This window comes from Empidonax traillii, unplaced genomic scaffold (genome assembly GCF_003031625.1).
Source record: "Empidonax traillii isolate 1590-97213 ecotype Southwest subspecies unplaced genomic scaffold, ASM303162v1 scaffold38:size1800464, whole genome shotgun sequence".
Classification (NCBI taxonomy): Eukaryota; Metazoa; Chordata; class Aves; order Passeriformes; family Tyrannidae; genus Empidonax; species Empidonax traillii.
In genome coordinates this window covers 1,147,945-1,161,542 of record NW_020955231.1, presented here as the reverse complement: position 1 = coordinate 1,161,542, position 13,598 = coordinate 1,147,945, and the positions used below count along the sequence as shown (strand labels likewise).

The 13,598-nt window shown below is 40.4% G+C and overlaps 1 protein-coding gene across 5 annotated transcripts in view; it reads left to right on the top strand.

Annotated features, from left to right (window-relative positions):
• The window catches only part of MARCH8 (membrane associated ring-CH-type finger 8), a 98,568-nt gene that overhangs the window by 22,868 nt on the left and 62,102 nt on the right, over window positions 1-13,598 (top strand). For all 5 annotated transcript variants that reach the window (XM_027878117.1, XM_027878112.1, XM_027878114.1 and 2 more), the window contains one exon: window positions 1,630-1,808. In XM_027878117.1, coding sequence (XP_027733918.1) covers window positions 1,713-1,808 — 96 coding nt within the window. In that variant the 5' untranslated portion in view covers window positions 1,630-1,712. Of the gene's footprint in view, window positions 1-1,629; window positions 1,809-13,598 lie in introns of those variants that run through there.

The following is a 13,598-nucleotide window of genomic DNA, read 5'->3' as shown; positions in this document are numbered from 1 at the left end:
TGCAGCCCCATTCACCAGCACTCTCTGGGCCCGGCCCTCCAGCCAGTTCCTGACCCAGCACAGAGTGCCCCTGTCCAAGCCATGGGCTGCCAGCTTTTCCAGGAGTATATTATGGGAGACAGTGTCAAAGGCTTTGCTGAAGTCCAGATAGACCACATCCACAGCCTTCCCCTCATCCACCAGGTGGGTCACCTGATCGTAAAAGGAGATCAGGTTGGTCAAACAGGATCTGCCCTTCCTAAACCCATGTTGGCTGGGATGCAGCAGGCCTTGCACGCATTTCTGGTTTTGCTCATGACTTGCTCTATGACCTGTGATAACTCGTTCCCCCATAGTGCAAAGAGGATAGTGAATTGCCATTTTCTGTATAAAGTGCTTGGAATATGTACATTTTTTTCTGTTGTTTAATCAAAAGCAGTCAAAATATTTGATCCTGTTTTCATTTTACAGAGCTCCTATGGAATGTAATGGAAATAGAACTAGACCAACGTCTTTTGCAGAATCAAAAACCTAGAAAGCTTCACCTGTCTTTAAAACTTCCAGTTAAATATTCAATAAAAATGTGTGCAACATAAGGGTATGCTCTAAGTGCTAAGCTACACTACTTCCAAATTGTTAAGTAATATAATATATAGGGCATCTATCTCATCTCTGTTTTCTGCTTTTACAGATTTAAAACTAACCAACAACAAAGTTGATATGTTACAGAAAACAGAAAAACAGTGCATTATTCAGTTGCCCGGTTTAATATAGTCCCTGCTGTGTTAATTCCCCTCTAATTCTTTCCTTAAACACAGTTGTGTCTCGATTATGGCAAGTTATGTTCCAAATAAATGCTCCATGATCCCACATGTTTTAAAAAGCTTTTAATTTGATCTAACTTCACTAATCTAATAAAAGGTATGGTTAATTATACCTGCCTTTCAGATTAGCATTGCCAATTTTGGCTAATTTATGTCTATCACTGTCTTTCCTATGTGTGATGCTTCCCTGTTGTATTAGTAAGAGAAGGATGAAATGTGTGTAGTCCAGTGAATTCACAATCCCTAGTGAGGGATTTTGATTATATTAATCTCTAATAGCCTTTAGGAAAGGAACAGCTCACGTGATACATCTTTCTATTGCCAGCTGGTATATGAATGACAAGAGCCAAATGCAGAATATTTCCTGGTTTTAGCCAAAACTACAGCATTCAGTCTGATTCAGGATGATTCTTGAGGCAGTTTGATCCAGTATGATGGGACTGGCAGTTTAGGAAACTACCTTCATGAGCTTTGCTCTCTGCACCTCCCGGTAGCAGGCTCCCACTGCTCAGCTTGGAGAGCTGCTCTTCCTCCTTCTCCCTAACCAAGCAGACTTGAGCATGATCTCTGCTCTCAGACCACTTTCAGAACTGGTTGATAATTTATTTATTCATTTTGCATAAATTGTTCTCTGACCAGTCTAGTTAAAGTCCTTGAAAACTTCTCTGTCTTTCCACACCTACCCAGTGCATCAGACTCTCTCCTGTTTAGAATCCAGAGAGAAAATAAGAGATGCGTCTTGGTCGAGTGTGGATGACTTAGCTTTGGTTTAGAAATAATTGTGTTTCAAGCTACTTTAACATCATCTAATATTTTTATTTTTTAGTTGCAAGGCCTGACAATGGCACGGAATGAGCACTGCCTTCAAGCCTTCTTCCTGTAAATAATAGGACCAAACAAGGCGGTGTGATGAACATGCCACTGCATCAAATCTCTGTCATTCCAGCTCAGGATGTTACCTCTTCCAGAGTCTCCAGGAGCAAGACCAAAGAAAAAGAGGAACAGGTACTGCCAGATATGCTTAATTTTCCATAGGAAGTTATCTAAGTATAAAACAATAGGGGTTATCAAATCAGACCTGATTCTGTTCCAAAGCCCCAACTCCTTGCACGACTGGTGCTTTTAGTGAGGATGAATGCTACCAAATTATCTCTTTATTCTCATATTTGCTATTTTAAAGCAGCTGGCAGCAAAATCCTAGAGGTGTTTGTTGAGTAACTTGTGCAAAATGCAAGATACAACCTTCTACTTTGCATAATAATTCAAGGCAGATAGGAATTTGGATGATGGCTCTAGTACCATTATCATGGAACCTGTTACAGGTGTATTAAAGAAAAATTATGTGGGGTGTGAACCCTCATATGTAGCCATATATCCTGTTTTACTTTGCTCTTCGTAGCATGTTGTAGCTGTGTTGTGTTTCATAGTGACTGCAGTATCACAAGGAAGGATATATACATCCATGTGTGTATGTACTGTGCTGTTTTATGGAATGTGATTTGTATTTCTAATGTGGCAGTATGTGTGCGAATGGAATCCATTTGAGGTCTTGTTGTGATGCTGATGAGGACTGGAATGCAAAAATATTTGAAGTATCTACTGATTCTAAGTCCAATAGAATCCATTTAATATGCTACTTAACAGTTTTTATCGTATGCTGTGTCTAGTCTTACGTGTCAACCTTATTTATCCCTGAACTAACTTACCTCTGATCAGGCCAAAGACCTCAGTGTGCACTATGCTTTAGTGTACAACTGTACTGCACTGGATCTTATGTTATGTGTCAGTTCCACAGAAAGCTCTTTGTGGTTTTTAGCTTTGCCCTGACATAAAATTAGATCAAGAGAACATTCACATTATGGTATAACTTCAGGGCTTGCTTTGTGTACTGCTCAGCAGTGGTTAATTCTGAGGAGATCTAGAGTGATGCTGATTAGAAATAGGGCATAGTTTACATGTAAGGGGCTAAAAAGACACTGTCATGTTACAGAAAGGAATTTACTAAGACTAACTTTGAGTAGGGTAAAAGAGTTATTTCTAATGTGTTGATATCGTTTTCCCTGACTACCTGTCTCACCTGTCCAGATTGCACCTACCAAGGTCACCCGTGAGTCAGTAGAAATAAGTTTTCCTCTTGAGGGACATTTTTTGAGTCTTCTCTTCAGTAACATCTTAAATGGATTCTAGCCCTTCCAATTCCTAAACCAGTAAATTATAAGGCTGGCACAGTGCTGCTTTTGGTTGCCAGGCCTAGGCAGGAAGTTATCTTCACAGAGGAGGTGCTCTAAATCCGTAAAGCACCTTGTCTCAGGAGTCTGCTGGAATCTCTCACTTCCCACCTGTCGCATATAGCCACCATCTGGGCAGCTCTCTAGATAAGAAGGGTCTTCTGTTTCTTCTATTTGGTGCCCTCCCATATAGAAACTGTATGTGCTGAGAGGGTGAAAAAGCTCCTTTGCCAAATGCAGGTCAGTGCTGCAAATTTACTACCCTGCCCTGGGTAATAGAGATTAGGAGGCAGATCAGAACAACTTCTGGTACGTCTAACCATGCAGTGAGACTAGAAGTGGGAATTCCAGCTCTCCTTCTAACCATGTTTTTCATTTCCAACAGAGCAACTTCAGTGTTAACAAATCTCCCTGGTGTTTCTTTCACGATAACTAGTTCAAATGCTGATTATTGTTCCCCTTGCCAGGTTGCTGTTATATTTCCATGCCTTAGGATGTTAGAAACAGAGCAGAATACTTGTTTAAATATGTGCAGTGTTGAAGGGGAAGTGGGACCATACAGGCAATAGATTAGGCTAACCTGGAAACATTTCATGTTTCCCAAGTCTTATCCTTCCTGTCTCCATCAGCATATTCATTCATCCCCAAGTGTCCTGCATTCTGGTAAAACTACAACTAGAACAGCTGGAGCTCTGGGTGAACTGGCTGCTGTACTTGATGCACAGCTGTACTGACACTGCGGCTGCTCCTGGGCACATGAGCCACAGCCCGGCTTTTGTACACTCTTCTCCTCTCTTGTAAACTGCATTGCTTCTGGTGTTAACCTTTAATGATGGATCTAACAAATGAGCTGCACGGCAGTCAAGTTATTAATGTGATGACTCTGACCAATTCTGTTAAATTTTCATTTTGCATCAGTTAGGACATTCAAGGCTACTTTATAGTCAGAGACCCTGTCAACTCTTGGGTGCAATCAGGACCCAGATAGTAAATTCCTTATCTTTTCTGTGCAGGAACAATAAGCAACTCAAACAAATGTGTACACTGAGGTCTTAAAATGTTTTGAGTTGTACAAAGCCACTTGCCAATCTGAACAAAATCAAACAAACCACAAACCACAATCAAAACCAATAGTACCACTTCAAAGATAAATATGTAGATTTGCTTTGTAATACCAGACTTCTTAGACCAAATGCATTGCCAGGTGTGTATTTTGTAGGTTGAGCAGACTCATGTATGTGTCCCCCCTGTTTATTAACAAGCTCTGGCAAAAGCCAAGGTGAATAGAGTGTCATCTAGCAGATGAAATTTTGTCTGGCTTTCATTCTTACCATTTCATACAAGACTTTTGGCTTGTCTTTACCTACATCCTGCATTGTAATAAGTCCTTCAGAGGAAAGGCTCAAGAAGCACAGCAGCAGAAAGGGAAGGACCAATGTGCCTAGAGAGAGAACTTCCACCATTCTCTGAAAAATCAGTGGTTTTCCTATCCCCCAGAACATGCTTTATATTCTGTTCTGTTATCTTTTGTGATTGTAATTATCCACATTTGTAGTAGAGGTGCAAAGGAAAATTCTCAATCTGAACAGTACATGTCTCTCTCTCTCTTACTATTTCTTCTCTTACTATTTCTTCTCTTCCATGTTTCTGGTCAAGATGTAGCTTGTGTGTTTCAGGTTAAGGCTTGGTTTTATTAAGCATTTCCTTGCTACAAGAGCAAGTTTTCTGGACTAGTGATTTGTGACTAACAGTGAAGAAACAGCAAGAAATCCTTACTACCTTTATCATTGCAATCCAGTTTCTCAAACTGGGTGATCTGTAGTATCTAGGCATGCCTCATGGCAGATTAACACATACATTCAGTATCTGTGGAAGTCTGTGGCAAAAATCCTATTGAATTTGAAGTGTTAAGAGGAAGCATTTCTGGTCTACATTCTCAGTGATATGTATACATAACAGAACCTGGTAGATTCTGATTCAGTTTAGTGTAATTTTCAATATTTAGAATAGTTGAAATATGAGGTTAACATCAGTATTTCATAAAACTTTGTCCATTTCCCTAGTAAAAATGAGGAAGGTCGTAAAGGGATTATTACTGCTGCATTTAACTCAGATGAACTGATAGCTTTAAGGGCTATTAATAACCATCATTAGCTTCTTACTTATCCTTCACTGGGAATAGCTTCATACTTACCTGATTTAAGGGAGAGTCACTGTTGTTTGGAGGAACTACAGTCCCCCTTGCCCCTTTTTAGTGGGCAGTATGGTCGCAGCAGTGTTTCCTAATGTATGTGAAAGCTAACAGCACTCAGGATTTGGACAGGAAATGAGGAACTGATTCTGGCATGTGATTGAGGTGTCATTCGGGGTTTGTTTTGTTATAGCATTGTCTTTTTCAGGGCTTTGTGCCTTTCTCACTGAGGGGGACTGATGTCTACCACACGTTTTTAGTAATTATTGATTAATTACTGCAGTGAGTGAAACTCCCCAAGCAATAGGTTTTCACTACTCTTTTAAAAATGTGTCAGCTGTGGCCTCACATGCTGTGATCTCTGTAGATCTCCTAAGTGGATCAGGGATGGGTGGGATCAGTGTTTGAATGAGAGATCATAGATGTTGGTCAAAGTCATTTTTGTGCGCATTACTCTTTCTTCTCAGTGGCCTGAAACTGGGTGTCAATACTGAGTTGTCATCAAAGATCACACAGCATTTATCACAGAACCAGGTTAATGTTTTAGTCATATTTAAACTTGCTAATTCCACTTGATCAACTCCCTTCTGCTTACTTCTCGTCTTCTAAGTGCTGTGTAGTATTGCTGGCTGTTGCGTGCTCAGCAGAGATGCTGTGATCATCTCTGACATCTCCAGGTACTTCTCAAAGCTGTCATCTTGAAGATACTGACTACCTAATTTTTCTCAGTGAAATTATGCTGAGAGAAATACATGGTGATGCCTCTTCATAAACTTCTACCTTCTTAATAACCTCATGCATCCTGTAACAGGAAAGGCACTGTGACCTATTGATTCAAATAAGCCATGTCTTACTGGAAAAGCAGGAGTTACTTGAAGGAAAAAAAAAAAGTAGATGCATTGCAAGGGTTTGTAGTCATAGATCAGGACCTCAAGGTAAAGGCACATGTTTTATGTGGTTGAATCTGGAGTGACAGTTTGAGAGCTATGAGGGTTTTTTTGAGGTACAGAAGCACCCTGTGATCTTTTCGATTCACTTTTTGGACTTCGAGCTTTAAATGAGATATCTGAGTAGCTGAATTCAGTCCAAATACTCAGGCATTTGTAAGGCTCTGTGTATGTGTGTTTGGTTTTGCTTGCCCATTGAACCAAATAGTTCATTAAGCAGCCAGGCTGCAAATCCTTTGAGAATTTTACCCCTTATTATTTTTATACTGCGATTTGTGTGTTTATGTGTAATTATGTCATATATTAACACTGGGGTTTGCATTTTTCCTTTATTAAATTTGCTTTATATAGAAACTGGCTAACTGTGGAAGAATTTTTGTCTGAGTATCCTTTAACTCTGCTGTGAGAACCAGAATGTGTCTCCTGCTGTACTGCTTATAGGCCTAGGCTCAAAGTGGGAATTGCAAAGTCCATTCCTAACAATTCAAACCTTGACTTTTACTTGGCATGTTTTTCAATGGATCATAAAGTGTTCTTCAGAAAAAGCTGTCATACTTTCCACTTCCTGAAACATAGCAATTAGGCAGTTTTTCGACAGAGCAGATGACATGTGACAGAAGCACCCCTGAAGAGCTGCAGTGAAAGTGCTTCTTTTTCTGCAGTCTGGGAGCAGGTAGGAAGGTTTCCTAGACCCAGTCCTTTGAGAATATGCTAGATGATTGAGACGGTTGTAACAGCATCCTTCCACATGGTATTCCTGTGCTGGGACTGTGGTATTTCCATGACTGAACTCTATGCTAAAACAGACATTTCAGTACATGTCTGTGTTGGAGCAGGTGCCTGAGCACACTCTCACTCTGAATACCTTCAGCACATAAACAGTCTAGTGAGGAGCACTAAGTAAATAAGAAAATTGCTTGAAAAAACTGCTTCACACCTCTCTTTCTCCATGGGTATGTTTGTACACACCGGATCACCACCCTGCTTGTGATCTCTCCTTTTTGTTCTCAGGAGAGTTGTGCTTGTCAAGACAATTCAGTTATTGCTACCTGGGCACAGCACTTTGCAGTTGCTGTCAGGTGTCCCTGCGAATGTCCTCTCTTGGGGCATTGCTTATTTCTTTTACTCCTATAAACATCTTGGCATCTGGCACTGGTGTGAGTGCCTGAGGTGGTCCTTCTGCCCTTGCCTGCCTGCCTTCCCCCCATGGGCAGTTATCACTGTTCTGTCCTTTGCCAGTTTAAGGGCTTTCTTCTTCTCTCCCACATGCTCCTGGCAAGAGCAACGCTAACCTCCTCTTTGGTGTGGTACCTGGAAAACTCAAGAAGCACACAGAGTGCAGCCAGACCTGAATAAAACAGCACTCTGTAATTTGGAATTTCTTTTTCTCTTCCTACCATGCTGGATGGTGTTGGGCAAGTCCCTTGGATTCCTCTGCTATCCTTCGTCCTATCTGTGAAGGAGGGCTAGCACTGCTAATTAGCCTTGTAGAGGACTTCAGGTGTTTGGATAAAAGCTGATCAGCTGAAAGTGTTTGTCACTAGATGTCTGCTTTGCTAGAGTCCCAGTCTGCAGACAGTTCTGCTGAGCTCGCCCAAAGCTCTGCTGCAGAACATGATGGGCATGGGATATGTGGAGAGCAAAGGGGTCTTCCTCCTGAAGGTGGGCTTTGCTTAATCTCAGTTATGGTGAATGTGCAGAATGTTGTGACTTTCCGGAATCTGTTCTGCTCTTACTGTGCTTGAGTGCAGGATGAGGAGCTGGTCCTCTCGAGCCCTGCACTTGGAAGCTAGCACATGTTGCTTCCCAGCAAACCCTGGTGAAGGGGGAAGAAAGGAGGCAGGAAATGGGAGGGAGCGGACGGGATGGGAGGGAGCTGCTCCCACTTGAGCAGTCCTAACAAAAAAGTCAGATCACACCATTTGATTCTACGTTGTGTTTGTTTTGGAGTGTGTACAGCATGTGTGTGTGAGGAAAGGAGCAGATGGCTTCTGAGTGGAGGGGAATTACAAAAGGCAAACTGTGGGAAGTGGTTTCTGAAAGGGTTTTGAGGGAGGAGAAAACTCTTTCTTTTAAAAATTCAGTAAACGTTAGAAAAACTAACAGCAGTTGATACAGCAGCAGAGTTTTAGGTAGTAATTCTTCAGAGAAGAAACTTTGGAAGTTTCAGGTTTCGCTGTTTGCTCATAATCACTCATTTATATACAATCTCTGTTTTGACTTTGCTTATTGCATGTAAACTCCTTGCTTTGATGTCTTAAGACCAGAAACTTAAAGTTAATCATTACTATCTGTAGCTCTTGGATTAACCTGAATTTTTAAACCACCTGATATTAACACAATCTCTGTCTGGCTTTCATTAGCACCTCACTTGAACAAGCTGAGAGTCATTCTTTGATAAATACTATTTTCTAAAATAAGTGCTGATGCTGTTTAATTATGTGATAGCCAAGTATGTTTTGGTGGTGGTGTTTTGCAGGTCTGTTAATGTGCAACAGCTTTTCATAAAGGGAGCCCTGAATCTGAGCTCATGACTTTAGCGTTTATATTTTTTTCTTCCCTGGCAAAAGCATGCTTGTTTGTTTGTCTTCTAATGAGTCATGATCCCACAGTGAACTGTACGTGGGTATAAATATCTGTGTTGGTGCAGAGTGCCACTGAAATCATCACAGCTTTGCAAAGATGTCAGTCAACACTTGATTGTACTTTGCAGTGATTTTCATCATCCAGTGGCTATATGGTTTCTTTAAAGTGATGCTGTCAGGTTCCTGCAAACTGATTTTTAATGTTCTGTGTTCATTAAATGTTATTTCTGTAAGTAAAACACCCTAGAAGTACAGGGTTTTTTCCTCCTGTAGGATGTTTTGCCTCGTGCATTGATGCATAATGAATGACTTTGTTGCTTTGCTCTTTCACACAGATGTTTCTTTACCTGGTGAAATAAAGGTTTTGGGGTTTGAGTTGTTTTTTAAGGTGGGTGTTTGGGGTTTTGTTTTTTTGAGAGAAGAACAAAATGACCAACAGGGAATGCCAGGGATGCATGCTGTGGTGTGATACCCTTAAAGTAGTTGAACTTCAGTGGGTTTAAAACTTTATCTAGCTTTAAGTTGCTGATTTACCCCTTAAACCCTGCACCCCAGTAGTTTAAAACTTTTGTGAAGTTATATATAGGCTTAGCTTTGCACCTTGAACTAAGGTAATTCTACGTGGCAATTATGCCATTTATGAAGAATTTTTGATGGGGGTGGGGGCAAGTTATTCTTTTGAAATTGGTCCTCTCTGCTTTGCTGAAATCTAAGCTCTTAAGAGTACAGCCTTCTGAGTCAATAATCCTAGAAACAAAATCTACCTTTGGGATTCATTTACCTTGTCTTGGTCCCAGAAGTGATGATCTCTCATCTGCTATTAAACATGTTTCTCTTTGACAGTAGACATAGCTCCTGTTTTAGGGAATGAGGATTTTTTCATGACAGCTACAAGCCCATATGTGTATTCCATGAGGTCAGTGGCTGAAATTCAGAATTTCATTTTTTAGGAGTTAAGAACTGAATTTTGACATCTTCTAAGACAAGAGGAAAGAGCAAAATCACCTAAGTTTGGAGGTTTATTTACAACCCAGTTCTCCCTTCCTGTAAGTGCTACTTTGATGCTGATGAAAATGAGCAAAAGTGGCCCTTTTGTAGTTTTTTCATTTGCTTGAATGTGGACTGCACCTGATTCCTTGTGGACCTTAACTACAAGTGGCAGTTTGTGTCAGGGAGAGGATTGTCCTCAAGTCTGTAGCATTTGACTTCACCCCTGTGCTAAGTGAATGCTGCGTGTTTCCACTGTGTTCCTTAAGGGTGAAGCATCTGTGGTGTTCCTGGAGGCAAGAGTCTGGGATCATGTCACTAACTGCTTTGCACACACATTATGCATCTGTCAGCGAAACGAGGTGTATTTAGCACAGGTATTCATATACTCAGATTCTGTGAGTGTGGAAACAATTTTTGGTTTATTTTTAACATAACGTTTTCAGTAATAAGCTTGCATCTTATGCTTAGGTTTCTCAGACATTTTAAAGTAATAAAATGGGATGAACATCTAAATTTTTTTTGTAGCCTACTGAGGTCTATATCAAAGCTGGATTTGGAGTCACAGATTTCCAGTGTGTCTTACTGCCTTGAAGGATAATTGCCTTTCCTACTCTTAATTATTTACACCGTGGAAAATCACTGCTGTATGTTTCATAGACATAGAAGTATTTATGGCTCTTTTTATCTAAAAAGTCGGATTTTTTTCACCACTTTAACTACTTTACGCTTCAATTCCTTTGTGTACATAGTTGTATCAATTGTTCACATTAACTAGTATGCGTAACAGGCTTGAGATTCACAAACATACAGAGAGCCCTGGGTGACACTGGTAGACAGGAAACTTGCAGAACAGATGAGGTGGAAAAAGTCCTTGAGATGCCATCTTAGTTCAGGTGCACTTTTAAATGTATAGTCTCACAGTTACAGTGGTGAACTGGGAGATGTCGAGGGCTCAGTTGAGAATGATGCACATCTGTGACTGTGCATCAAGAGAGAGGTGACCTCAACCAGCAAGGACAATCTAGCAGCCATTTCAGCAACAGATGTAGGAGGCTTGAGGGTACAGGGAAGTGAGAACCTGTAATAATTATAAGCAACACCCAGGCACACCTGAGGTCACAGTTTCTGAGGGTGTTGATTAGTTGGCTGTAATTCTCTGTGTGATTAAAGCAGATCTGATTCATGAGGCTGGTGAAGAAATGAGGGTGGAAAGGAGCAGGATTTGTGTGGTAGAAGCATCTACACTGATAGGCACAGACTTTATTCCTTGAACTGATGTTAGTCATGGAAATCTTTTGCAACAAAGTAGATCATCGTTCTTCTGCTAGTGGAGTTTTGTATTAGCCATTTAATTAATTGTTTAGTTTCTATGGAGCAGCCAAAAGTGGACATTGAAAGGTTGCCTGTGTTATATTGCACATATGTGCAGAAGGCAGGTTATTCTTTGAACAAGGATTTTCTTCTTTACTTTGTCATGAGGAAGACAATGAGTTAGAAGAATGGCATCCCATGCTGTCTGTTCTTATTTTCGTGCTGTTTCAGGATAGCTTTTCAGGCAGTACCAGGATTCATCTCAGAGGTGGCTGTCGAGTTTGAGTTATTGTGAAGCATCTCCCGTGCTGTATTTGTGCTTTGCAGAGTGTGTGGCATGTTAACCTCTCTTTCTTGTAATGGAAAGTTGTAGTTCCATAGTTCAATACTGTCTTTCCAGGGTAGATAAAAGCAGGCATGTCTGTGAGTCCTCTGCAGCCCTCCAGGGATACTTGTCACACTAGAGCAGTTGTGTCCTGTCACCTCTGCGGTGTATGTTGGTGCCAGACTTTACCATACAAATATGCAATGCTTTTTTTTTTCCCTCTTATCTTTTCTTTTCCTATACTGTTAATTATAGTTATTAATTAAATCCCACTACAATATGTGGATCAGAATTGTGGATTGGCATCAGATTCTTAAAAGAAGGATGAGATTATTCTTTTCCTAGGATTTAGAGAGAGGAGCCTAAAAAAGATGGTTTAAAGTTGTAGAGGCTGCTCTTGGCTAATATCAGCTAATCAATTGACTTATTTTTCCTGTAATGTGGTCAAGGAACAGCCTTCTAATGCATATCAGTAGCTTTTCCTGAATGGAAAATTGCAGAACAGGAAATGTTTGTCAGCTCTGACTAGATGCATGAACCCTGCATCAGTTGTAAAGTTTTTCCTGGCTATCATCTGCCTGCCTCTATTTCTAATAACTCTTCTCAAGCAGTAAATGTAAGAGAAGGTGATTTCTGGATTGTTTAGGTTGAAACTACATGCATTTGCTTCAGCAAGTGGCTTGTGTCGTACTTTTTTGCTTCAGTTTTTATGCATAACAACAGTGAAAACATTTGATTGATTCCAGGGAATAGGAAAGAGTTGTTTCAGCTTTTTTTTGTCCTGCAGTCCTCTTTAAATATGTTTACTGCTATTCATATGGATGAAGGCACATAATTTGGATAAAAATAATGCCTTGTATTGCTTGTATGCAATTAAGTGAAACATTTGCTAATTTTTGCATCTTAATTTCTCTGAGCTGGTTAATGTAACAGCAGTTAAGCAGCTTCATTCCGCATGAAATACTGGAATGTGACTTCCTCTTTGGCTGCTGACAAGCATCAGGTACTCCAGAGACACTGGAGTTACTGAAAAATCCACAGGCAGAAATGTGGAAGTGACCTCTAAATAGGATGTTTCTGTTTTCCGACACCAAGGTTGGGATATTTGGGAAAAGGGAAGCACAGCTACTGTGTACCTGTAAACTTTAAACCGTAGCTATTATAAGCAGTAAAAAAGGAAGCACTGGGGTACTTAAGGGAAACATTATCAAATTAGGACCACTGGGTACTGCCAGTGTTAATTTGTGCTTAATATCATATAAGACACGCTCTCCCTTCACAGCTGGGAATAGAACTGAGCTGGTTCTTTTCTGTGATCAATAAGAAAACCTTGACTACTAGACTTATAACTGCTTCAGATTGCCAAGCAAAAAAATCTATATCACTGTACAATGATGAAGTTCATGCAGAAACGGGACAGGCATCTTGGAGTGCAGATTAAAGTTTAAGAAAAAGCAGCTATTTTGTATGTTTTTAATATGCAAAGGAGAACGTACCTATCTAAAAAAAATTACATATATTAAAGTACTTCTAGACACTGGTAATAAGGGACCAATTGTATTGATTCCTAACTGAAGTCAGCAGTTTAAAAAGTAGCACCTCCTACACCTAAAATCCTTTCCCATCAGTCTGGTTGGAAATGGCTTGTTTAATTTTAGTGACTCCTTTGAAATTTGTAATGCTGAAGGCCAGCAGGGACAGTCACATCTGACTTGTAATGACCTGTGTTATCTTGTATGTTCATTGAACCCATAACTCATGGTATTTGGAAAAGACACTTCAGCCTCCAGCCTTGACTTGAAGGTGAAGGGTAAAGCTTCTACTTGATAGTTTGTTTCCATGCCAGCCACCATCACAGTGCATGGAAAACCATATGCAGCTTTGTTTTTTGGTTGGTTGTGGGGTTTTTGGTTTTTTTTTGGGGGGGGGGCGTTCTTTGTTTGTTTGGGTTTTTTTTATTTTTTCTGGCTTGAGCTGCTAGTTGCTGGTGACCCTTGATAAATTGAAACAGGCTCTTCAATTGTGCATTTGGACCTATCAGTGTGTTACAAACAAGCGAGGTGACTCACTCTTTTAATAAACTTACAGATAAAATTCTGGAATATCTCACAATAGGGTGTTTCCTTCAGCCTTGAAAATGGAGAAGAGTGGAAGGAGGGATGGAAAGATCCTTTTCGGGCCTCTCTCCTCCTATTTGAATGGAAAAGTTGGGACACTG